Source organism: Ascaphus truei, chromosome 8 (genome assembly GCF_040206685.1).
Source record: "Ascaphus truei isolate aAscTru1 chromosome 8, aAscTru1.hap1, whole genome shotgun sequence".
In the NCBI taxonomy this organism is placed as follows: Eukaryota; Metazoa; Chordata; class Amphibia; order Anura; family Ascaphidae; genus Ascaphus; species Ascaphus truei.
The window spans coordinates 61820394-61846089 of record NC_134490.1 but is presented as its reverse complement, the minus strand read 5'-3'; the positions used below and the strand labels follow the sequence as shown (position 1 = coordinate 61846089).

Genomic DNA, 25696 nt, shown 5'->3' with positions numbered 1-25696 from the left:
GGGATGAACTGAGAAGCAGAGGAGGAGAACAGGAAGAGGCATCCGAGGAATAACTAAACTAAAGTACTAACGTCTAAACATTCGTTTAGTCCCCCAGGATTGAGAGTGCCCAATTGGTGAATCCAATAGGATTCCCGCCTGCAGAGCGTCTTGAACCGGTCGCCTCCTAGAACACAAGGAGAAATGGTCTCTATTCCCATAATTTGCATGGTCTTAGGGTCTTAATAATCACAGTGTCCCTCGACACTTTAAATTATTTCATCAACAGAATCCCAAGACCATGCAAATACTCAACATTGGCCTGTGTGTGAATCATCCCTCTATCTATGGGTGGGATCTAGATATGTATTATCATTGCACCATGTTGATGTATTGCAATGTATCCCATAATTTGCATGGTCTTGGGATTCTGTTGATGAAATAATTTAAAGTGTCGAGGGACACTGTGATTATTAAGACCCTAAGACCATGCAAATTATGGGAATAGAGACCATTTCTCCTTGTGTTCTAGGAGGCGACCGGTTCAAGACGCTCTGCAGGCGGGAATCCTATTGGATTCACCAATTGGGCACTCTCAATCCTGGGGGACTAAACGAATGTTTAGACGTTAGTACTTTAGTTTAGTTATTCCTCGGATGCCTCTTCCTGTTCTCCTCCTCTGCTTCTCAGTTCATCCCTTGTTTGGATCTCCTCCAGAGGTCCTCCCCCCCCCATCCCATTTCCCCTCCCCCCCCCATCCCATTTCCCCTCCCCCCTTCCCCCCCCCCTTCTTTCCCTCCCCTCCTCCTTTCCCCCCCCCCTTATTTTCCCCTCCCTTGTCCCCACTCTCCTCCCTTCCGTCTGACAAATGGATGGTCTATTCATTGCACATTAATGTTGATTCATAAATAGATATTTTTAATTTGGGACACTGGTTTTAATAGACGGTACGAGGAATTTATCCTTATATACACTGCATAACACTATAATAGTTTTTTTATATATATAAATTGAATTTAATTAATTAGAGATTCACTCCAATATGGCCAACTAGGGCCTGGTAGTTATCATTATAGAATAGATATGAATAGGTATATAGTATATAGTATATAGTTTATAGTACACATACAATATTTCCATACACCACACTTATCTTACTTGATCACAGTTTAGCACATATATACAGATCAACTTTCCGGGCCCCTGCCTTGTTTGTGGCATACAGACTCCAGTTATATATTCTCCTTTTAAGTTTAGGTTTTCATTTGTATGAATATTCATATTCACATTTGTATTTCAATTTTCATTTTTCCATCCTTATTTATATTTAAATTTATATCTAAAAAAAATTCTGTCCTTAGTCCAATCACATGGGACCATAATAATTATTATTTAATTTATACACACATCAGGGTGCAATATTTAATATTTGATTATTTGTGGTTGCATATGTATATATTGCAATGCACTTCACTACACTTTATATAATGTTATATGACCTCCTGTTCTATCATCAATGTTTAAGTAATATACTCAACATTGGCCTGTGTGTGAATCATCCCTCTATCTATGGGTGGGATCTAGATATGTATTATCATTGCACCATGTTGATGTATTGCAATGTATCCCATGGTTATAACTGATGGGGTTTGATCCACATACAGGATTAGTATTTTCAATTTGGGTTTGAGCCCTAGAGAATAATGTTGTTTTATAACTGGTTATTGATAATTATTGTATATTCCATATATGTTTAACTGTGTGTTATTTGTTTATGTATATTTAGTAATATGATTAGATATTGAATGTATATCTTAGTTTCATTCTATAATCTCCTCCAATCCTTTCAGGGTAAATATCAGTATTTTATGCAACTATGTTTTCTATAGTGTTAGTAGCACGGATAATGACTGCAGCTGAGTAGGGGCGTTTTTTTCATCAATTACCATCATTGGAGTGTGTATATAATACCGGACCTCCCCCCCTCACGTTATCCCTTTGAAAAAGTTAGCCGAGACTGACGAAACGCGTCAGGGAGCGTCATGACGTCAGACGCACTGACATTGAAGTCTACATCCAGCGCAGGAGCGGACTGATCCAAGCGCTAGTGCTACAGGCACTACCTATACGGAACTTTTGTCTTGGACTATCTACAGCACACCAGCCCTGGGAAATTGCTGGTACGCTGCTCTTTTGCCAACGGAGCCTGGGAATGCCCCAAAAGCCTGCACTTTGACTGGATGATTCACATCAGTCCTGGAAATCTGCTGAGACGCTGCTCCCTCACCAACGGAGCCTGGGACTGCCCCAAGAGCTTGCAGCTAGACCGGATGGTGGTGATTATTATCACATATGCTTGATTTTATTGTACTTCTTGTAAGTGCGTTTTTTACCCCTCCCTCCCCCCTCCCCTTCATTAAATATACTTTTATACGCTATGGGCGTGCGCTCTCTCCTCTTTTTTTCTTTTAGATATCTTGTGGACGTGGTAGGTCCACACTGAGAGCTGCCGGAGACCCTACATACCAGCACCCATATTCATCATCGGAACTATTTGAGGACTGGTTTATCCTTTTATTTGCTTTTTCCATGTGTTGTTGTTGTGTGTTTGTTGGGCCTATCTCATGTTTATAGGTCTGTATACCTTTACAATATTACTTAGACAATTTAGGTTATATACTAGATAATTCCTACATAGACATACATAGTTTATATGTTCCTTTAAGGCGCAGCTTTTTTCCTTCTATATATATATATACATATATATAAATATATATATATATATATATATATATATATATATATATATATATATATATACAGCATGAGAATAAAATGTATTATATACGAAACCAGAATAAAGTGCGATTCATTTGAAAACATAATGTGAGGAGTCTCTCTGGAGACGAAGAGACGAATGTCATACTAGAACATGTAGAACAAATACAAAATAGAAAATGCATTAGTACGTTTTGTAAAATGGAAAGAAAGTGCAAACTCAATGCAAGTCAGAAGTCAAGAGTAAAACTGCGGGTAATAAACTCATCCATCTATATTTGGGCTCCTTTCTTAGCAGAGTGGACTTTAATAATAAATTATTGCAGAGAATAACATCAGAGATTTGTATTTTGCCAGCTGTTTGTAGCACAAAAACCCCCCGAATATCTGCTAAATAATAATTTTTCACAGGTACAGCATTAATGCCAATTTTTGTTAATTACAGTGATTAAAACAGCACTGTAAGTAAACACTATGTTAATTAGTGCATATGGAGAAGGTCATGGTTTGCGAAATAGTTGTATAATTAAGTTAAATAAATAAATCACTAAATTAATGCATTTACTAACCTTGAAACATACAGTAATTGAGTTAATTGGGCAGTTGTTCAGCTTGCTTTTTCACCTTGAGGCGGCCTGCCCACTACTACAAAGAGCTTAGAAGACAAACAGGTCTTTAATGGTAATATTGGGTGCATGATTCCCTAAAACTAAATGGCTATTTTGTATTTATAAGCGTACTTACAAGCTGTATGTACTAGTGGGCAGGCCCCCCCAATTAACAGAGAGAGAAGAGCGGGGAAAGAGGATAGAGGGGAGAGATAAGACCGGGTGAGATGGTAGACAGGGGAGAAAGGGGGAGAGGGGTGAAGCAGGGAAAGAAGGGAGAGAGGATAGGGAGGGAGGAGAGAGAGAAGATTAGGAGATAGGTAGGGGAGAGAGGGGATAGGTAGGGGAGAGAGGAGAGAGGGGAGACTATGGACAGGGCACTCTCTTCAATCGAGCATCCAAATGTAAGATTGGGAGCAGCCTGTCCAGAAACACTTGGATATTCAAGAAGATGGAAGGGGACAGGCACTCCATCATTTATAAGTGAATTTTTATTCCTTAACATTTTGGCTCTCTGCTGAGCCTTTCTCCTTTTCTTTTAAAAGGCTCAATTGGGACCCGAAACGTTGAGGAATAAAAATTCACTTGCAAATGATGGAGTACCTGATATAGATATATATATATATATATATATATATATATATATATATATATATATATATATATATATATATATATATACACAATGATTGTAATATCGCCGGAAGAAGAGATCAGTGTATGTCAAAAGCTCGCAAGAATAAAAGCATTTAGTTAGCCACAGAATGGTATCGTTTATTCATTTTTTTTAATTATTATTAAAGCTCGTCTAACACGGTACTAATACCTCTACATCTATATATATATATATATATATCTATATATATATATATATATATATATATATATATATATATATATATAAAATATATATATATATATATATATATATATATATATATAATCAAAAAATAAATGCATTTCGTTAGCCACAGAACGGTATCATCTATTTATTTTTTGATTATTGAAGCTCGGCTAACACGGTACTGATACCTCTACATGAATATGTATATATATATATATCTATATATATATATATATAGATATATATATATATATAGATGTAGAGGTATTAGTACCGTGTTAGACGAGCTTTATATATATATCAGCTTTATATATATATATCAGCTTTATATATATATCAGGTACTCCATCATTTGCAAGTGAATTTTTATTCCTCAACGTGTATATATATACATATTCATGTAGAGGTATCAGTACCGTGTTAGCCGAGCTTCAATAATCAAAAAATAAATAGATGATACCGTTCTGTATATATATATTTGCATGTCATTTCCCAGAATCCCTTGCTGCAGTGCAAGCACTGTATGCTGGGCGATAATGGTGAAAGGCAGGGTTGCAGACATGTCTAAGACAGTCAAATGAGTACACAGTAAAATTTCAATTTGATATATAAATATATAATTTCCAAGGGATATCAAAAGAGCAAGTCAATGACCAAAAGTCAGATGGGAGGATGAAATCAGAAAATGTGTGGTTATTAGTGTTGGACCGGGTCCTACTTTAAAAAAAAAACAAAAAAAAACGGGTAACGGGTACTCGACCAAAATCACATGATCTACCCGGCTGGGTACCCGTTTGGCACTTACCTGGGGGTGGAGGAAGACGGCGGTAACATCTAGGCAGGTAAGCAGAGGTCCTGTGGCGGTGGCAGCATCAGCAGTGTGTGTGTTCAGCCCGCGCGGGAGCTGCAGGACTCCATAGCAGTGAGAGCTGGGGAACCATGTGACCAGAGCAGGAGCAGAAGTCTTCCTATTGGACAGACATCTGGATGGTGGGCGGAGAAACCAAGATTGGGGCCAACCGAGTAGTCGGGCTCCTAACAGCATGGCACTTCTCGGACAGGCTTTCCTGCATTCTGAGATCGATCCGTATGCAAAGAGAAATTAACTCCTTAGGGAGGTCCCGGCAGGTCAACTCATCTTTTAGGTGCTTCGATAGTCCCTGCCAAAAGGCCGCTACTATAGCTTCATTATTACAGCCGGTCTTGGCGGCGACGGTGCAAAACTCAATGGCGTATTGGTCTACCGTGCGAGTTTCCTGGTGAATCCAAAGGAGTGAAGCTGATGCTGAAGATACATGTTCTGGAGCGTCAAACACCAACTTCAAGGTATGGAGGAAGGCAGCGGAATCACTGATCAGGGGCGAATCCCTCTCCCAGTGCGGAGAGGCGCAGGCCGGTGCCTCATCAGTGAGAAGAGAAATAATGTAGGCCACCCGGGCTCGATGCATGGTGAACATGGACGGTAGTAATTCAAATTGAATAGAGCATTGATTAAGAAATCCCCTGCATGCCATAGGGTCCCCATCATACCGTAGAGGAGTCAGGATCTGAGGTTCTCTGGTCGCTGGGGATAACGGGAGCGGTATCGGAGCCGCATCTGCAACCGTCAACTCTGGCTGATGGCTGATGGCTGCCTTTGTGGGTGACTAAGTCCTGCACCGTATCACATATCCGTGCCAGTTGTTGCTCTTGTAGGACAAGGCGTTGCTCATGATCGTCCAAGTACAGTCCCTGCAGGGTAGCGGCTCGTCCTACCTCAGCGGAATCCAATTTTGGGCTGAGCAAAATGTAACGATGGTCATCTCAAGCGAACCCACAGGGCTGAGGAAGGATGGTGAAAGAACCGACCTGAGCCGCGGGACAGAGTCCTGATAGAGTAGTGCGTAGTAGGCTGAAGGTCAGGGCTGGCAGAAGAGTTGAGAAGTAAGTGTGGATGCAGAGGTTGAGGCAGGCAGAAGTCAAGGATAGTCAAGAGTGGTCGGGCGAGGTGAAGACGGACTAAATTTTAGCATAGGTTGAACTTGATGGACGTCAACCTCATCTACTATGTAACTATGTAAGACAAGGGTAGTCGAGGTACGTGAGCCAGATCTGGTAACGTGAAAGACAATAGGCATTAACGAGTTGCCTGAACTCCGTACGAAACTGGAACTTTGCTCGTCAACTTCCTGCTCACAGGGTTGTCCTTTTAAAGGAAGCTGCCAAAAGCAAAGAATGAACAATCCAGCCACAGAGGGCGAGCAAAAGCAAAATCTCGAGCCGGAACGTGAAAACCCAGAAATGATTTTGCCAAACCTCATACAGATGTAGCCAGACTCACTGCGCCCTGGGGCCCCCCACTGAGAATTTGTTGCTGCAGATCCGGAGGCTGAGGCTGGCTATATCTGTGTAATGGCTATTAGTGATAACGAGATGCAAAAGAGGCATTTGCCCAAACACCGCACATACACTAAAGTCAGTGGCGGTTCTCAAGGCCCTGGTGGGAGTAAGACATATCATCATTTATTTGAGAAGCGCCAACATATTCCGCAGCACGGTACAATGGGGAGTACAGCGATTTGAAAATCACGTAACCAGCGTTACATACAAATACGGACAAACAGATACAAAGAGCCAATGAGGCCCTGCTCACGAGAGCTTACAATCTAGAGCAGGAGTGGACAACTCCTGTCCTCAAGGGCCACCAACAGGTCAGGTTTTCAGGATATCCCTGCTTCAGCACAGGTGACTCAATCAGTGGCTCAGTCTGAGTGACTATGCACTACAATAGTGTGACCTTAAGCCTATGCTAATCAGGTATACAATGGCTGTTGTTTCTGTGTATATTAGCTTTATGGATAGGCAATCACCGCAGGGAACATAACATCTGTTACTAATTTAAGTAAAGTGATGTTATGAGCCCGGACTTAACAGAGCTTTGTGGATCTAACCCTTGGAGAGATTGTTACAAGGCTGAGTGGTTTCATTTTTATGCATCTCCAGTATATGGTCACCTGACCCTCCTTGGAAATAGGGGGTTTATAGATTCTTCCTGCATTATTCCTTCTTTCTACAACACAGACTTTACTGTAATGTTGGCCATAGCTGTAGGCTTTGTCGTAATAACCCGATGTGTGGGAACTTGGCAAGATTTGCTGCACCACTGTTACGATTGAACTTTCCAAGAAGTTCGTAAAACCAGCGAAAATGTATTCCCAACCTTCAGCTCCAAATGTTCTAATGAAATGGACTAAATTGTTCAAAATTAACTTTTTTCTTTTGTAAAATTCTCTCAAATATCGAAAGTGATAAAAAAAAAAAAAAAAAAACACAACCCATTGGCCACGCAATGCCCATTGACATTTAGCAGTAAGCGAATTTAGAAAGAAGTGTAAAGTTCACTACGTTTGTCTAACTCGTGCGAATAGTTTGCACATCTCTATGAATACCATTTGGAGGATTCTGTATAAATAAGGCCGCGCTTATAGAGCGCGCGACGCTATGCGATGGATGACATCACCCGTCGCCACACGCGAAAGTTGTATTTCGCTTTGCAGCGATGTCGCACGCGACCTGGCCATTGATTGGTTCAGAAGCTGTCATGTGGCGACAGCCTCTGAAAAATCAAATTTGACCGGCTTTTAAATTTTGCGCCGCCAGGTCGCTCCCGTCGCTCCGTCACGCTTACTATATGCGCACGCGACGGCGGCAATACATTTGTTTTACCGCGAAGTCGCATCGCCTTCACTATAAGCGCAGCCTAAGTGTATCTGTCATTAGAATATAAAAAAAGGGGGTGTGCTGAGCACGTGCATTTTAAGAGAAACTTCTTAGTCTTTTGTCACAGAAATAGTATTTGTGATGGTGATGTTTTTAATTAAAAATCAAAACACAATTTCAGTGACAAACCACAAAGAAGTGTGACTTAGAACGCATGTGCACGGCACTAATATATTTATACTAATTGTGAATTATGCGCCGTGTGACTCTGCGTGCGCCGTGTGACTCTGCGTGCGCCTGTGACTCTGCGTGTGTGTGTCTGTGACTCTGCGTGTGTGTGTCTGTGACTCTGCGTGTGTGTGTCTGTGACTCTGCGTGTGTGTGTGACTCTGCGTGTGTGTGTGACTCTGCGTGTGTGTGTGACTCTGCGTGTGTGTGTGACTCTGCGTGTGTGTGTGACTCTGCGTGTGTGTGTGTGTGACTCTGCGTGTGTGTGTGTGTGTGACTCTGCGTGTGTGTGTGTGTGACTCTGCGTGTGTGTGTGTGTGACTCTGCGTGTGTGTGTGTGTGACTCTGCGTGTGTGTGTGTGTGACTCTGCGTGTGTGTGTGTGTGACTCTGCGTGTGTGTGTGTGTGACTCTGCGTGTGTGTGTGACTTTGCGTGTGTGTGTGACTCTGCGTGTGTGTGTGACTCTGCGTGTGTGTGTGTGTGACTCTGCGTGTGTGTGTGTGTGACTCTGCGTGTGTGTGTGTGTGACTCTGCGTGTGTGTGTGTGTGACTCTGCGTGTGTGTGTGTGTGACTCTGCGTGTGTGTGTGTGTGACTCTGCGTGTGTGTGTGTGTGACTCTGCGTGTGTGTGTGTGTGACTCTGCGTGTGTGTGTGTGTGACTCTGCGTGTGTGTGTGTGTGACTCTGCGTGTGTGTGTGTGTGACTCTGCGTGTGTGTGTGTGTGACTCTGCGTGTGTGTGTGACACTCTGCGTGTGTGTGACACTCTGCGTGTGTGTGACACTCTGCGTGTGTGTGACACTCTGCGTGTGTGTGACACTCTGCGTGTGTGTGACACTCTGCGTGTGTGTGTGACTCTGCGTGTGTGTGTGACTCTGCGTGTGTGTGTGACTCTGCGTGTGTGTGTGACTCTGCGTGTGTGTGTGACTCTGCGTGTGTGTGTGACTCTGCGTGTGTGTGTGACTCTGCGTGTGTGTGTGACTCTGCGTGTGTGTGTGTGACTGCGTGACTGTTTCAGCACCGGGATCTCGAGGGACGCGGCTCTCTCGCTCTCTCTCTGGCCAGTGTTCCCGGCTCCTCTCCTTCCCCTTGGTGAGTCCTGTCTGCTGGTGGCACGCATGCGCAGAGGTCTGCAGCTCGTGGTGTGCGTGCGCAGAGGTGCACGCTCATTAGCAGTGTGACGTCACTTTTGTTACATTTTTTCGTTACAAAGCAATGCATTTTTTCCAATGAAAACCCTGTAGGCTTCACTTCAATAATAAACAGTATATTTGTAGCCTGTTAAACAACTTTACCTGACGCTAAAAACACTTACCTGAGACCAGAGCAAGAGCTAAGGATGACTGCGGAATCAGGGAACCCGTGTACTTTTCCATGGTAATAGCAGTGATCCTAATTGAACAAGAAAACATGTCAGCTCTTGACATATGAAGCCTCTATTTAATATGCTGTGGCTATATTTGCGGTAGACGAGTCCAGCTGCAATGAAATGAATGAGACCAAACGCTTCTCCAGCATGGGACATTTACTTTACCACATATGGACTCAACGTGGTAGTAGGAATCTCCCTTACATTTCCCATTTTCCATATTCATTTACAGCACTTCTCCTTTTTAAATTCTACAATACATTTTTATGTCGTTCTTATTATTTAGCCACAGAGAGATAATAACTAGGATAACTCTTACTTTGCAGCAGTTGCCTGAGCTCAGCGAAAATAAAATCAATCTGGTGCTGGCTTTTTATTCCGCTACGCCGTGCTTTGGTAGCCGGGAGACTTTGATAAATGTTTACCTGTGTTTAATGTGAACTCATGTTTCCTGGCTGTGGGTAATGGTTTCATTTTCCACACTCCCAAATTCCCACTCCTTTAATCCTTTCTACAACTCAAAGTATACTTAGCTATCCAACAGGTCCAGAGGAATACATTAAACACATATGTTCTTGGGTTGGAATTAAAAGCACATGATAAACCCCCATCTTACACTTCAGTGGATGACTCCAACGCTGTCACTCAGTTATTTGATTGGCTTTAAAGATGTAATCCCACATAAATCGGCCGGTTGAATAGGATCCGCCCCGGGAAAACTTCAACATTCACCAACACAGGACCAGAGGCCCCCACAAGGTCAAACTCGGGTGATAATATTTTCTTTGGGTCGCGGTTAAAAATATGTTTCTTATACGAGATAAAAAGTGTGAAAAACACTGCCCTACAAGGTTGTCTAAATCTAAAGCTACCAAATGATCTGCTTCACCTGGGACAATCCATGTTTGCATAGGCTTCAAGAAAAGCACAAATGGCTCGCAAGTAACTGGACAACATTAAATGCTTCTTGGAATCACCAAAACGAGGTTTTATTTTAAACAAAGTGTAACATACTGTATGTAGTCCTGTATTCTGTCTCAACTATATTGCTGGCTCACATAAACTTGTGCTGGTTGAATTAAAAAAAAAAAAAAAAAAAACAATCTAAATCTCATCTATAAAACATGCAGAATGAATATGAGACTTTGACAGTGACATAAAGAAATAAACAGAAATAGATACAGCCTAAAATTGTGAGCGTGGAAAAGACATTAATGTTAGCACACATAAATGTGTGTTACTTTTTCTGCAATGTTTCTGGGACAGCTGTAAAAAAAAAACTGAATGTCAAGAGTAAAACAGCTAAAATAGTAATTGCTGTAGTGAGGCACTGACATTATTTACTGCAGCTGGATACATTTTAAGACATTCGGAAAATGCAGTGGTAGTTTACACCTGCTACAAAATAGATTGAGCATAGCAGTTGGTCAATAGAGATGAACACGTGGCTAAAATCAAACCTTGATTGCTGAAAGAGTATTACACTCCTAATTACGTAACCGACTTGGAAGAAATTATTCTGTCGTGTCCATTTGCAAAGACTTTTTGAATGGCAGCTATGTAATGGAAACACTGCTGTATAAAGCTGTTACTTGTGTGCAGGGCCGCCAACAGAAATCGTGGGGCCCAGGGCAAACATTTTAAGCAGGCTCCCCCCTCCCCCCGTGTCAGCAGTATTGTTAGCCGCCCCCCTATTTCACACCTCACGAGCCCCCTCTCTCCCCCCCCTTCCCATGTATTTCTCTCCCTTCCGTCTCACGCCTCGCATGTATATCTCTCCCCTGCATCTCACTCTTATTCCCTCTTTTCCTCACTCACCCTCTCTCTCCTCTCCCTCCATCAAGTCAATTACCACACGCTCACTCGTTCCCTCCCTCCTCACACAATTCCCCCCCACAAGATATATACCAAAAAACTTCCCACCCCCCAAATACATACAACCCCCACCCAAAATATATACAACCTCCCCCCCCCCAAATGCATACAAAAAACCCACCTACCCAATACATATTAAAAAAAACAATACATATGTAGCCAGGTTCCCCCTTTTGCTCCGCGACCCCCGTTACCTCCGCTGATGGTGGGGGCTGCCGGAGCCGAGCGGCAGCCCCGCCGGCGTTCCTGGAGGGTGGGGCCGAGCAGGGAGCACTCCGGTGCTCCGGAGCCGCCATTTTCCTTGAAGTTGCGCATGCGCAATGGGTCGCGGCAGCCGGTGGCCACTGCAGAGGTTGGCACATGCGCAAAGGAAGTGCGCGCGAGGTGGCCATAGGGGAGAATAGCTCCCAAGAAGATACAGCCTCCAGGGTGCACAGGGGCAGAGTCAGGTGACGCCAGGTAGCCAATAGGGCTGTAGGATCTCCCTGCAGGGGAGATTGGATACATTTGGCGCGCTGAGCCCACGCTAGTCGACATCAGGAGCAGCTAGGGGAAGGAGGTAGGGTGCAGGAGTCAGTGACTCTCTGCACTAGGCCAGCAGCCCCATAGGCCCCAGATAGTCCTGAGTCACCAGTAGTTGAGTGTTGTAGGGACAGGCCCCAGGTTAGGGACCCTGCCCCTTACTGCACAGCGTCAGTTAGGGACACAGCGGACGCCGCGCGTCCATCCAGAGGTTTGGGCTCAGACCTCCGCTGCCGCTGCAGCAGCCATCCGGGTGGGATCGCCCCGAACGGTAGTTCCTGGATTCGTCAGCCTTCGGATCCTTTGTGAAGCTCCTTGGCAGGCCCGGGCACTGGAGTGCTCGGCAGGAAACCATCAACAAGTGCACCAACGATCCTACATATATTATTATTACGGGACTAGTGGCTGCGCAGTCACACATCTCCCTTTAAGGGTGCGGGGCATATTGTGTGGGGTTATTGGACACTGGGTGGGATCACCCGGTGTAGGTGGGAGCATCCTGCGAGACGCAGTAGTCAGTGTCTCCTCTAGAGAGGGACACCTGTTGATTTATGAATAAGTACATGCTATGCAGTAAAGCCAGTTCTGTTTTACATCTGTTTGCTTAATGTGATTGTTTCCTGTGAGGGCCTCCTCCCACTCCGTTGGATTCCCTCCCAGGTGGAGGCGTTGCACCACGAGATCGTATTATATGTATGTACCCCAGGCTCCCCAAGCGGAGGCTCAGGCTCCTGAGAGCCACACAGGTTACACAGCAGGTAGTAGCGTCTGTATTCACAGGGAATACCCGTTACACATATAACCTCCCATATACACACACACAAACACACACGCAGTTAAGTTATGATGGGTAAAAAAAGTGACAAAAACCCTCCACAGTAAAGAATATAGCAAATGAGCACAGCCTGGGTTAAGATGCATAGCCAGTAAACCCACCCACAGACAGCCATTTCGACCTTAATGGGTCTCCTCAGTGTGAGGTTGGTTATACTGGCTTTGCAAAATGAAGCTTAGGATAGGTTTCACCACACTCCGTTAAGTTATGGTGGGTAAAAAAAAGTGACAAAAAAGCTATATATAGTCCACCTGTGCTGAAGCAGGGACTGATTGAGCCACCTGTGCTGAAGCTGGATTATCCTGAAAATCTGAACTTTTGGGGGGTTTACTTGAGGACTGGAGTTGAGAACCCCTAAATTAGTCTGTTCCGTGCAGGTGATGCTTTTTAATTCAATTGCCTCAAACAGTACCCACAAAAAAAACTTGACGCCAAACCTGATAGCACAAGTTCTTGGCAAATTAGAGATAATTGAAAGAAATAGTTTGAAGCCATCGATCCTGTGAATTACTAGCATAACATATTGCTAATGATAAATAAAGATACTTTAGAAACGTGGGGAGATAAGGTGACAATGTTTTAAAGGAGCAATTCATACTTTTTTCTTTTAATTATTATTTTTAACATAGGGTTGAAGTGGGGGGTCGCCGGAGCTGAACCCCATTAATTTTAGCTCCAGAGACCCCCTGTTTCCTGAGATACCGACCTCCAAAGGGGGAGCCGGTGTTTTTGGAAAGTTTAAAGCCCCCGCGTAACGCGAGCCAATGGGAAGCCGAACCTAATGATGTCATGGCTTCCTATTGGCCCGCAGAGCATGGGAGCTTTCAAACATCGCCACTCCATGATCCCTGCTCGTCGAGCAGAGCGGCTACCAGCACCCACTAGGGAGGAAAGTAGGGGGTCCCCGGAGCTGAAATGAATGGGTTTCAGCTCTGGAGAACCCCTGCTCCAATCCTATGTAAAAAAAGGACATTTGCAAAAAAATCACTAGCTTGAATTGCCTTTTTAAACACAGCTCTTCCCTTTATGTGCACTTTCCTTGGAGGTGTTAAAGGCTCTGTACACAAAAAGAAGTTATAAACTCAGAAATCGAGTTAAACATGGGGGTTATCAAATCAATTTGGCTAAAACACCATAAGCCATGCTGGCCCATAATAAAGAAAATGGTGTTCGGTTTAAGTAATTTAATTTTGTGATACCAATCAGCGGAATATTAGAATTACAAATCAAATTTACAGCTAACTAATATTACAAAAATGACATTATGTATGTCCGTCTTTATCTATATAGCGCTTCACAGCAGTAATACACGTGACATAATATAAATAACAAATAACACAATGGAAAGAAGCGCTTCAGATATAAAAGTAACATTGAGGAAAATGCCCCGAAGAGCTTGCAATCTAATTATTATGGAGAACGTCAGAGGATATCAAACATTGCAACTCCTTTGTTAACCAGGCAACAGATAGCAAAGATGAGTGAAGCTGCCTTCAAATGAGTAAGAGCAACTTACAATGAGTTTCACTTGACAGGCTACACTACAAAAGAAATTGTACAAATATGGGGACTGGGTTTCATTCCTAATGCTTTCTTCATCTGTACTTGCAAGATCTTACCACAAGAAATAGAACATTTCTGCCACATCCAAAGGACACGATGAAGCAGAGGAAGCAGTTCCACATGTTTAATCTGCTGTCTAAGCTAAATAAAATATGCATGATAGAGCCATGTCTAGTAAAATGCAGCTGTCAGGCACGTGCATCAAAAGGCTCTTTATTTATATTTTCATTTCTGGAAAATGATTCAATAGACATTGGCCATGGCCACACTTGAGTAAAGATGTCTGAATTCATTCTAAATGACTTTTTAACATCTCAAAACCATATGACCTATTATTAGCTATAGTGGAAATTGGGGCTTCTTTTAGGGGCAATCCAAGGCGGCAGATTTTTTAATATATAGGGTTGAAGTGGTGGTCTCCAGAGCTGAACCTGTTAATTTCAGCTCCGGAGACCCCCTGCTTCCGGAGATACTTAGCAGTGAATTAGGTGCCAGTAGCCGCTCTCCTCGGCTACCAGGGTTCACAATATGTCCGCTCTTCAGATATTTCCTGGCCTGTGGGCCAATAGGAAGCTATGACATCATCGGTGCGGCTTCCTATTGGCCCATGTGACCTGGGAGCTTCAAACTTGAAAGCCCGGCTTGCTGAGCCGGAGCAGCTACCGGCACCTACCTCAGAGGTAAGTATCTCCAGGAGCTGAAATTAATGAGGTTCAGCTCTGGAGACCCCTGCTACAATTCAATCGAAAAACAAAATTGCTGTCTGGGATTGCTCCTTTAAAGAGAAAAAGAGATTGTAAAATAGGCTTTTGCATAGTTTAGTATTCTTGTCTGTGTAAGCTTGTAATATATGTGGTTTACGTTTTCTCCCATTGAATTTCCTGAATGTATTTGCTTGTCACAATATTTTTTGTGGTTTATACACAAAATATATCGGGATGCAAATTTGGAGGGAGTTTGACTCTGCTCATTATAAACAGAGACTGGAACCATACAGTTTAACAGAAAACTTTACAGCATATCTGTTAAATGCTTTTCAGGGCATGGGATGAATTACAATTACTGTATAGCTAATCTATTACCTAGGCCAGTGGTGCTCAACTCAGTTGAAGACTGAGCCTCTGATTGAGCCAACTGTGCAGGGATATCCTGAAAACCTGACCTGTTGTGTGTGTGTGGGGGGGGGGGGGCTTGAATACTGGAGTTGAGCACCACTGATTTAACTAACAAATCATTGTTTGCCAGTATTATTTCATTCTCCTCTCTTTCTCAACTCAAGCTAAAGACCTTCAGTATTTCATGGTCTGTAATGAAGCAACCCTCAGACACACTTAATGTCATGTTATTAGGTGATAACTTAATTTTATGCTCCAAAAATGTGATCTTAAGCCTATGGTAATGAGTTTGTACATTCTTTTTTGCATATAATTATTTTTAAGGATACCATGTTAACTCAGCATACAGAACGCCCTTTATCATGTCACGTATCATATCACATCGTACTTTCAGTATCTCATTTGCTAACACCTCCTCTATCAATCTCTCTGTGGGGGTAGCCCAGGGCTCTGTCCTGGGACCTCTTCGCTTTTCTCTTTACACTCTCTCTCTAGGTGACCTAATCACATCTCTTGGGATCAAATATCACCTCTATGATGATGACACAAATTAACTTTTCCACCCCTGTCTGTACACCTGCTGTACAGACCAAAGTCACTGGATGTCTCTCCGCTATATCATCCTGGATGGCCCTCCGCCGACTTAAACTTAACACGTCAAAGACATAGCTCCTCATACTTTCTCCCAAGCCTGGCCCTGCTGCCCCCTCTCTGTTACTGTTGGCAGCACTATCATACACCCAGTATCACTAGCAAGCTGCCTAGATGACACATTTGACTCGTCTCTCACATTCACAATGTAGCTAAAAACCTGTCGCTTTTACCTCCGTAACATTGCAAAAATACGCCCTTTCTTCTGACCCTCTACTGCTAAACCTCTAACGCAGGCCCTTATTTTCTCCCGTCTCGACTAATGTAACCTTCTACAGTCCGGCCTTCCTGCCTCTCACCTGTCTCCCTTACAATCTATCCTAAACGCTGCTGCCAGAATCTCTCTACACTTTCCTAAATCTGTCTCAGTGTCTCCCCTGCTGAAATCACTCTCCTGGCTTCCTATCAAATCCCGTATCACACACAATAGTCTCCTCCTCACTTTTAAGGCTTTACACTCTTTTGCTCCTTCTTACATCTCAGCCCTAATTTCTCGCTATACACCGTCTCAACTCTTGCGTTCTGCTCAAGGATATATTCTCTCTACCCCTTTTGTATTTAAAGCCCTCTCCATATAAAACCTCTCGCGCCCTGCCCCACACCTCTGGAATGACCTTCCCCCTCAATATCCGACTAGCACCTCCTCTATCCACCTTTTACGACTCATCTTAAAACACATCTCTTTAACGTAGCTTCTGGGCAGCTCTGTGATTGATACTATAAACCTCATACATTGACCATGGCCCCCTGCAGACGCGCTTGCCAGAACACCCTCCTACTGTCTCTGTACGTTCTTCCTACTTACCACTTAGATTGTAAGCTCTTCGGGGCAGGGACTCCTTTTCCCTAGTGTTACTTTCATGTCTTCAGCGCTTATTCCCATGATGTGTTATATTAATGTCACGTGTATATCACTGCTGTGAAGCGCTATGTACATAGACAGAGCTATATAAATAAATATATACATACATACATCAGATTATGAGCCCTGATTTACCAGGGCTTTGCTGCTCCAAGTCCTTTGAATCTCATAATAACCCTTCTCTCTCAAGCATTTTTGTAAATGTTTATACAAATGGTATACAGTATGATTGGCTTTAGTGACGTTATGAATGTTCTGGTTTATGGCAGAAATGAGTAAGAATCAGATCGTGTACATTAAGGTAGTTTTGTGATGGGTACCTCATCAATTGTAGTGATTTTGTTACTCTCTACATATTATATTTCATATTGGATGGGGTTGATGCAAGTGGCCCTCAAAACAAAAACTGCACAGACACATCTGCTGAGGAAAATGAGCGGATAGCACCAACCTTTGCAAGCCAGACATGCGTAGAGGAAGAACAATCACAGCCACGCTGCCATTTGCATTTCCAGGTGAATTCCTGAATATTTAGTAGATTTTCTTGTGGTTTCTTGCCATTTGCTAATTTTGTCATGAAATGTAAGTGAGGTTTAGCAGCAGCAAAGTTAGGTGACCATCATTTGCTATCTTAATCTGAAAAGTCCCTAATTACATTTGCCACAACATTGTTTAAGCAAATGTTCTGCTCTAGCAAGAAGGTAACTAGGCCAGTATATTCACTTCAGCCACAAGCTCAGCAGATGTGACTGAAAAGTCACAGAGTAGCCACAGACCTAATGTCTCATTTTTGCAACACTGCTTCTACTCAGGAGCTGTGTTTTAAAAGTGAAACTGAACACAAGGAAACCAGTTAACATTTTCTAAATCTCTAAGTGATAAAATATTATTCAAACAAACTATAATCTCCTGAAGGTAGAGGGCATAAATCATTGTAGATGAGCCCATGTAAAATAACATTGTGTCATTTATCAAGTAAGGACATAGCAGCGTTCCAGCAGTGGCCATTCCCTGACTGGGAATCAGACTCCTAGCAAGTCATTTCCTCTGACACTCACTGACCCATATTGGTGATGTTTTTGTTACGTAGTAACATTTATACTAAGAATACATCTCTCTTAAAGCTGCAGTTCAGTCAATATCCTGCATGTGTGTTTTTTTTAATAGATCAGTTCTGTAGTAAGAAAAAATACTTTTAGAATTTTCTGTTTTAAAAAAAACAACTTTTAAAGACCAATTTTCTTGTATTCTATTTTAACAGCCATTTGCTAAGGCACTGCCCCTTCATGTCCTGTCACAAGCCCTGGCACACCCCTTTGTCAGCCCTGCCCTCCCTCTAGCACATGTCAGTGCAGGAATGCTCATGAATATTCATGAGCTTCCACTGACAGACAAGCAGCATATAAACAGATCCCTTCACTAATTATGTCACCAAATTTCGACCTATCAATACATGGAGAACGAATTGACCTGCAGCTATACAGTTCTTTAGGTAATTAGAGATTGCCCACATAAAACTATTGAAGTAAAAAAATAAATTAAAAAAAAGACTGAACTGCAGCTTTAAAGGAGTAATGCATGCTATATCCGGCAGTACATGTGTGTGTGTTTTTATATTTGAAATATATGTGATATATTATATTTGTATTTATATATATCTGATATATTATATTTGTATATATATATATATATATATATATATATATATATATATATGTGCCACTTGGATTGCCTCTTTAAAAAGCATTTCCATTCTTTGTTACAAATGTAAGCCCTACTAGAGTAAAGGTGAAAAATCACAGGGACCTGTGATTACTGCTTTCTTTTGTTATATTGTTTGATTCATCATTATGTTATACGTGGCATTATCCTTTGGTTTTGCTTTACCACTGCGTGAAGAGTTTTAAAGGAGAAATTCATGCCCCTTTTTAATCCATTATTTTTTTAACATTGGGTTGAAGCATGGGGTCTCATGCTGGCCAATAGGAAGCCGAACCTTATGATTTCACGGCTTCCTATTGGCCCGCAGAGTGCGGAAGCTTTGAAACTCTGCCATTCCGTGAACCCTGCTAGCCGATCAGAACAGCTACCGGCACCCCCTATTGAGGTATCTCCAGAAACGGGGAGTCCCCGGAGTTGAGATTAACGGGGTCCAGCTCCGAAGACCCCCTGCTTCCATTCTATGTTAAAAAATACAAAATAAATGGTATGCTTGAAATAAAATAAAGCTAGGAGAAATGAGGGATGACTCCAAGACTGGTGCTACTGGGTATTCCAACACGGACAAAAAATCATAAGTAGAACCGAGACAATGTATGTCATAAAGAGTATTCCTCTGACAATTACACAGTGGGTAGCGTATGTATAATCAACACAGTCCTGCTCACAATAAAGCCCCCTATGAGCCGATATGGGGAAACTGACGCGTTTCTCACCCAACGGGTGCTTTATCAAAGAGTGACCCTGCTTGTGAGAAATCTCTTTAAATACCCTGACTGCTCCCTGCATTGGAGTGTGTTCGCGCCAAAATACACCTGTAGTCAGCACCCGTTGGGTGAGAAACGCGTCAGAGGACCTTTTTTGCCTTTTTGCTGTTATGCATTATTAAATAAACTATTTTTGTATTGGATGCGAGCCTCCAGCCCTATCTCTTTGCAGTGATCAGTCTTTTACCTCTACTAAATGGTATGCTTGGATTGGCTCTTTAATGTATTTAGTAATAATAAGGTTAGGCCACTCTAGGAATTGAAAAAAGCACAGCTTTCATTCTGCATGGAAATTTTACGTGTCTTTAATCAAATACCTGGCTGGATTTACAATGATCTCTACATGTTTGATAAGATTCCTCCATATATGTTCTCAACATCATTGCCCGATTACTGCATGTTAAACCTCTACAAAATTTGGTGCACATTTGTGTTTTCAAATGTAGGTAAAAATTATTGACGCACATCTTGCATTTCTAAAATTGATCTAACAGGTTTTTCTCAGATAATAGTATAAATAATAATTTGTTCTTGTATAGCGCTGCTAGATTTATGTAGCGCTTTACAGAGACATTTTGCAGACACAGTCCCTGCCCATAGAGCTTACAATCTAAGTTTTGGTGTCTGAGGCACAGGGAGATAAAGTGACTTGCCCAAGGTCACAAGGAGCCGACACCGTTAATTGAATCAGGATCCCAGAGTCAGTGTCGTTACTCACTGAGCCACTCCTTCTCCCAAATAAATATAGACAACGTTTATTTATTCTGTTTCTACTCGATGAAGCAAACAGCACCTCCTAACAACAACTCAAACAAATTGTTGACATTTGGGACAAATAACTCATTTATTTTAATAACTGTGAGAAATACTGCACTATATACAATATTTGGAAAGTTAACTAATGCATGGCGGAGATTGATTTCAAATCCTAGGGCTTACTAGTTAGGTATCAATGTTGAGCAGGAGACTGAAGCAATAGAAACTGCAATATCCTTTAATCCCGAGACCTGGAAACGTGATTCGGTTGAGCCTGCACTTAGAGGCTGATTAAGTAGGCTTATCACAAACAGTTTGCCCTGCAGATACTGTCTATTGCAGAGATAATAAATAATTTCAGCTAAATGACATAACAGACTTTAAACTATATTTACTACAGTAGGTCAGGTAATGCACTATGTGAATGCTTCTCTAACCATTTATCAAGAATTGAGCGTTTGTGATTAAGAGAGACAGAGCTAATTTGTGATTAACTCAATTTTAAAGGGACAGTCCCTCCAAGGCCAACAGTGATCTAAGGACAGTAACATGTTTAATAGGCTCAATGTAGGGAATTGACAAGCACACATCACATTGGCCAAGTACAGTACAAGTATGTTTACACACTTTTTTTGTAACTTGTAAGGTTTAAGGTAAACAAAGGTTTTGGGGGGTTTACAATCTTTATCTAATGTCTTTTGATGATGTCTGTTTGGCAGTCCTCCAAACTAGAGTTGAATAGTTGTTTTTGTTTGGTCTATTGTTTATGTAGTAATTATGAAACCATCATTAGTCACACACAGGGAGATAAGTAGAGGATATACTTGAATTCAGTTGTCTCAGAGAAAGAGAAACCATTCATTTTTGACAGAATGCAAACACATACAATTGTTACCTTAAGGATGATTGAATCTTTAGTTTACTATGTCTATTTTAAGGAAGCTACTGTATTAATTTAGCACAGTCAGTGTGCTCTGTATTATCTGGGCATTGGAATTTTTGGGGTGTTTGGCTGTCTGCCCCTCCATAAAGCACCTGTTGAGAACCCCTTTTAATTGATATTAGTTATTATGCTTTTTACATGTTATTAGGTGTCCCTTGCCGATTCCTGCTTGGCATACCAACGGTAATATCTTCTGATGGCTCTCACATAGAATACAGTACTAATTGAGCCTGTTGATGAATAAAGGTGAGTAATCTGGAAGAGTCATGTTTGGGGGCCAAAGTCATGTGTGTGACCTCTGCCGTCATTTTTATTTCCTTGTGCATCCTACTGACCAACACATAAAATATCCTTTTTTTAGGGAGACTGGGGAAGGAAATGATAAATATCTTTTCATCTTATGTGAACTTGCATTGTGTTGAGTAAATTATTATCAAGGATACAATAGAAAATTATATTGTTTAGCTCTGGGAGTTTTGCTGATAAAGAGTTGGGCAGCGTGCTATGCACCAGGCTCTAAAAACATACATTTTCTTTCATTTCCTACTTTTTTTACTGTGTGAGAATAAAACAGACGACAGAAAGACAAAAACGGTATAGAATGTCTATCCAAAAAGGATCTGCCAGTATAGTGTTCTGATGTCTAGCTCACATTCCCCTCTGCTTGATAAATACCAACCAATTCTAAAAAACATCACACAGCCCATCTTCTTAACATTCCCATAAAACCAGATGTAACATGGGAGATTGAATATCCAAGTTTGTTTGAATAAGGGTAAGAATGAAAACAGATGACAAGGCTTCCTTGAATTCTGTCAGTTAGCAACAAGATAGCATGTCGGTTGGAAACTTGCTGAAAATATTTGAAAGTTGCAAGAGAAGTGACTTTCTATTACAGAACAAATATTGAGAGTCGTAACACACGCTGTTAACATTGTCTGACCTTAAAAGTTCTATTAATTTTTATAAGAACATATATTATTTGCAGCAGTCATTTCAGACTTTGGTCTCTTCCAGCTGTTCTTTGCCTTGAGGCTTTGGCTAGACTACTCATTCCCAGGACATTAGTACCATAAAATATCAATCTAATCCGTTGGGCATATCTGGGGATGTAATTCACTCCTCAGAATACATGGTTCTGAAAGACAAGTACTTTCTGTTGGATTACTTTGCACCCCCACATCAACACGAAGCAATGCTTGAAAAAATATTGTGTATTTACAGTAGCTCTGAGGCCGTATTTTGTAATAAATTCATGTCTGATTTGCAAAGGATGTTGATACAAATATTCCAGTTCTTTCTAGTCTGTAGTAAAGGTTTCAGGGCAAAAACACTGCATTTTTGTTTGATCAGTTGCCTGATATAATTAGACAATTGATCAGTATATTGGAAATGTGTACATATACAGTCATGTGAAAAGAAAGTACACCCTCTTTGAAACCTATGGTTTTACATATCAGGACATAATAACAATCATCTGTTCCTTAGCAGGTCTTAAAATTAGGTAAATACAACCTCAGATGAACAACAACACATGACATATTACACCGTGTCATGATTTATTTAACAAAAATAAAGCCAAAATGGAGAAGCTATGTGTGAAAAACTAAGTACACCCTTACTGCTTCTATAGGAATTAAGATGCTAAGTAGCAGACAGGTGCTGCTAATCAAATGCCCTTGATTAATTGATCATTAGCAAGTGTGACCACCTCTATAAAAGTCAAAGTTTTAGCAGTTTGCTGGTCTGGAGCATTCAGGTGTGTGTTAACACAATGCCAAGGAGGAAAGACATCAGCAATGATCTTAGAGAAGCAATTGTTGCTGCCCATTAATATGGGAAGGGTTATAAGGCCATTTCCAAATAATTTAAAGTCCATCATTCTACAGTGAGAAAGATTATTCAAAAGTTGAAAACATTCAAGACAGTTGCCAAACTTCCCAGGAGTGGACGTCCCAGCAAATTCACCCCAAGGTCAGACCGTGCAATGCTCAGAGAAATTGCAAAAAAACCCCAAGAGGTGCATCTCAGACTCTACAGGCCTCAGTTAGCATGTTAAATGTTAAAGTTCATGACAGTACAATTAGAAAAAGACTGAACAGGTATGGTTTGTTTGGAAGGGTTGCCAGGAGAAAGCCTCTTCTCTCTAAAAAAAACATGGCAGCATGGCTTAGGTTTGCAAAGTTGCATCTGAACAAACCACAAGACTTCTGGAACAATGTCCTTTGGATAGACGAGACCAAAGTGGAGATGTTTGTCCATAATGCACAGCGCCACGTTTGGCAAAAACCAAGCACAGCATAACAGCACAAACACCTCATACCAACTGTCAAGCACGGTTGTGGAGGGGTGATGATTTGGGCTTGTTTTTGCAGCCACAGGACCTGGGAACCTTGCAGTAATTGAGTCGACCATGAACTCCTCTGTATAACAAAGTATTCTAGAGTCAAATGTGAGGCCATCTGTCCGACAGCTAAAGCTTGGCCGAAATTGGGTCATGCAACAGGACAATGATCCCAAGGACACCAGCAAATCTACAACAAAATGGCTGAAAAAGAAAAGAATCAAGGTGTTGCAATGGCCCAGTCAAAGTCCAGCCCTCAACCTGATTGAAATGCTGTGGCTGGACCTTAAGAGAGCTGTGCATAAATAAATGCCCACAAACCTCAATGAACTGAAGCAACGTTGTAAAGAAGAGTGGGCCAAAATACCTCAACAACGGTGTGAGAGACTGATAAAGTCATACAGAAAACGATTACTTCAAGTTATTGCTGCTAAAGGTGGTTCTACATGCTATTGAATCATAAGGTGTACTTAGTTTTTCACACATGGCTTCTCCATTTTGGCTTTATTTTTGTTAAATAAATCATGACACAGTGTAATATGTCATGTGTTGTTCATCTGAGGTTGTATTTACCTAATTTTAAGACCTGCGAAGGAACAGATTATTGTTATTAAGTCCTGATATGTAAAACCATGGAATTCAAAGAGGATGTACTTTATTTTTCATGTGACTGCGTGTATATATATATATATATATATATATATATATATATATATATATATATATATATATATATAAAAATCTATTTATATATTTTTCAAAACGTTGTATGTCTGTCCCAAAGGCCAATCTGATAAGGCCAATCTCATTGGTCAGTTGGTCTGTCACTCACCCTCTGGCCAATCAGATTGGTCCGTGGACCAGCCCCGCCCCGCACGCTTCATTGGTCACACTCACCCACGCTGCTCGCTCCTTGGTGCCGCCGCCTCACCTCTCCTCTCCCCACATTCCCCCCCCCCACACCCACAGCAAACCTCAGTCTCTGCACCGCTACCCACGGCCAGCGCCATACGCTACTCGGCGCCACAGCCTCACCTCTCCTCACATTCCCCACACCCACAGCAAACCCCAGCCTCTGCACCGTGGGGTCAGCGGCGCCCGCTCCTCGGCGCCACAGCCTCACCTCAAACGCCCCCCCTCCTCCACCTCACCTCTTGGCACACCGCCTCCCGCCAAGTAACAGACGCCGCCACCTCTCACACGTTCCCAGGTACCACATCATCCCCCCGCACGTGGCCGGGCCGGGAAGCCGTAACCGATGCCAACGCCTCTCACAAGTTGCGAGGTACCTCATCATCCCTCCCTCCCTCCCCCCCCCCCGCGGCCGGGCCGGGAAGCCGGGTGGCGCCAGCAGCTATCACCACCCCACAACCCCTCCCTGCGACCGAGGTAGCGCCAGCAGGTACCAACCCCCCTGCCCGGACCAGCGGCCAGGCCGGGAAGCCGTGAGCGCGTGCAGGTATCAACAACCACCCCCCACCCCCCCTTCGCGACAGGGCAGAGGAAAAAGCAGAGGGGGGGAAGGGGGGCACAGACACAACAACAACAACAAACTGACTGACACACGAACTGCCTGTCTGAAACACACACACACACTGGCTGACACACAAACACAGACTGAGAAACACACACACTGACGGGCACACACAGACTGGCGCGCACGCACACACACACCCACTTACTGACACACACACACTGACTGACGGACACACATACACTGACTGACGGACACACACACACACACACACACACACACACTGACTTACACACACACACAGCCGTATGCGTGCGCACACACAAACACACACACACACACACACACACACACACACAGACTGGCACAAACACACCCACTGACTGACGCACACACACACCCACTGACTGACACACACAGCCGGATTCGCGCGCGCGCACACACACAGACTGGCGCAAACACACCCACTGACTGACGCACACACACACACCCACTGACTGACGCGCACACACACACATCCACTGACTGACGCACACACAGACACACCCACTGACTGACACACGCACACACACACACTGACTGACGCACGCACACACACACACTGACTGACGCATGCACACACACACACACACACCGACTGACGCACGCACACCCACTGACTGACGCACACACACACACCCACTGACTGACGCGCACACACACACATCCACTGACTGACGCACACACAGACACACCCACTGACTGACACACGCACACACACACACT

The 25696-nt window shown here is 42.7% G+C and overlaps 1 protein-coding gene across 1 annotated transcript in view; it reads right to left on the bottom strand.

Annotated features, from left to right (window-relative positions):
• The window catches only part of ADAM12 (ADAM metallopeptidase domain 12), a 350504-nt gene that overhangs the window by 131034 nt on the left and 193774 nt on the right, over window positions 1-25696 (bottom strand). Inside the window, exon 5 of the mRNA XM_075612257.1 lies at window positions 9452-9528. Within this exon, the coding sequence (XP_075468372.1) occupies window positions 9452-9528 (77 nt within the window). The remainder of the gene's footprint in view (window positions 1-9451; window positions 9529-25696) is intronic.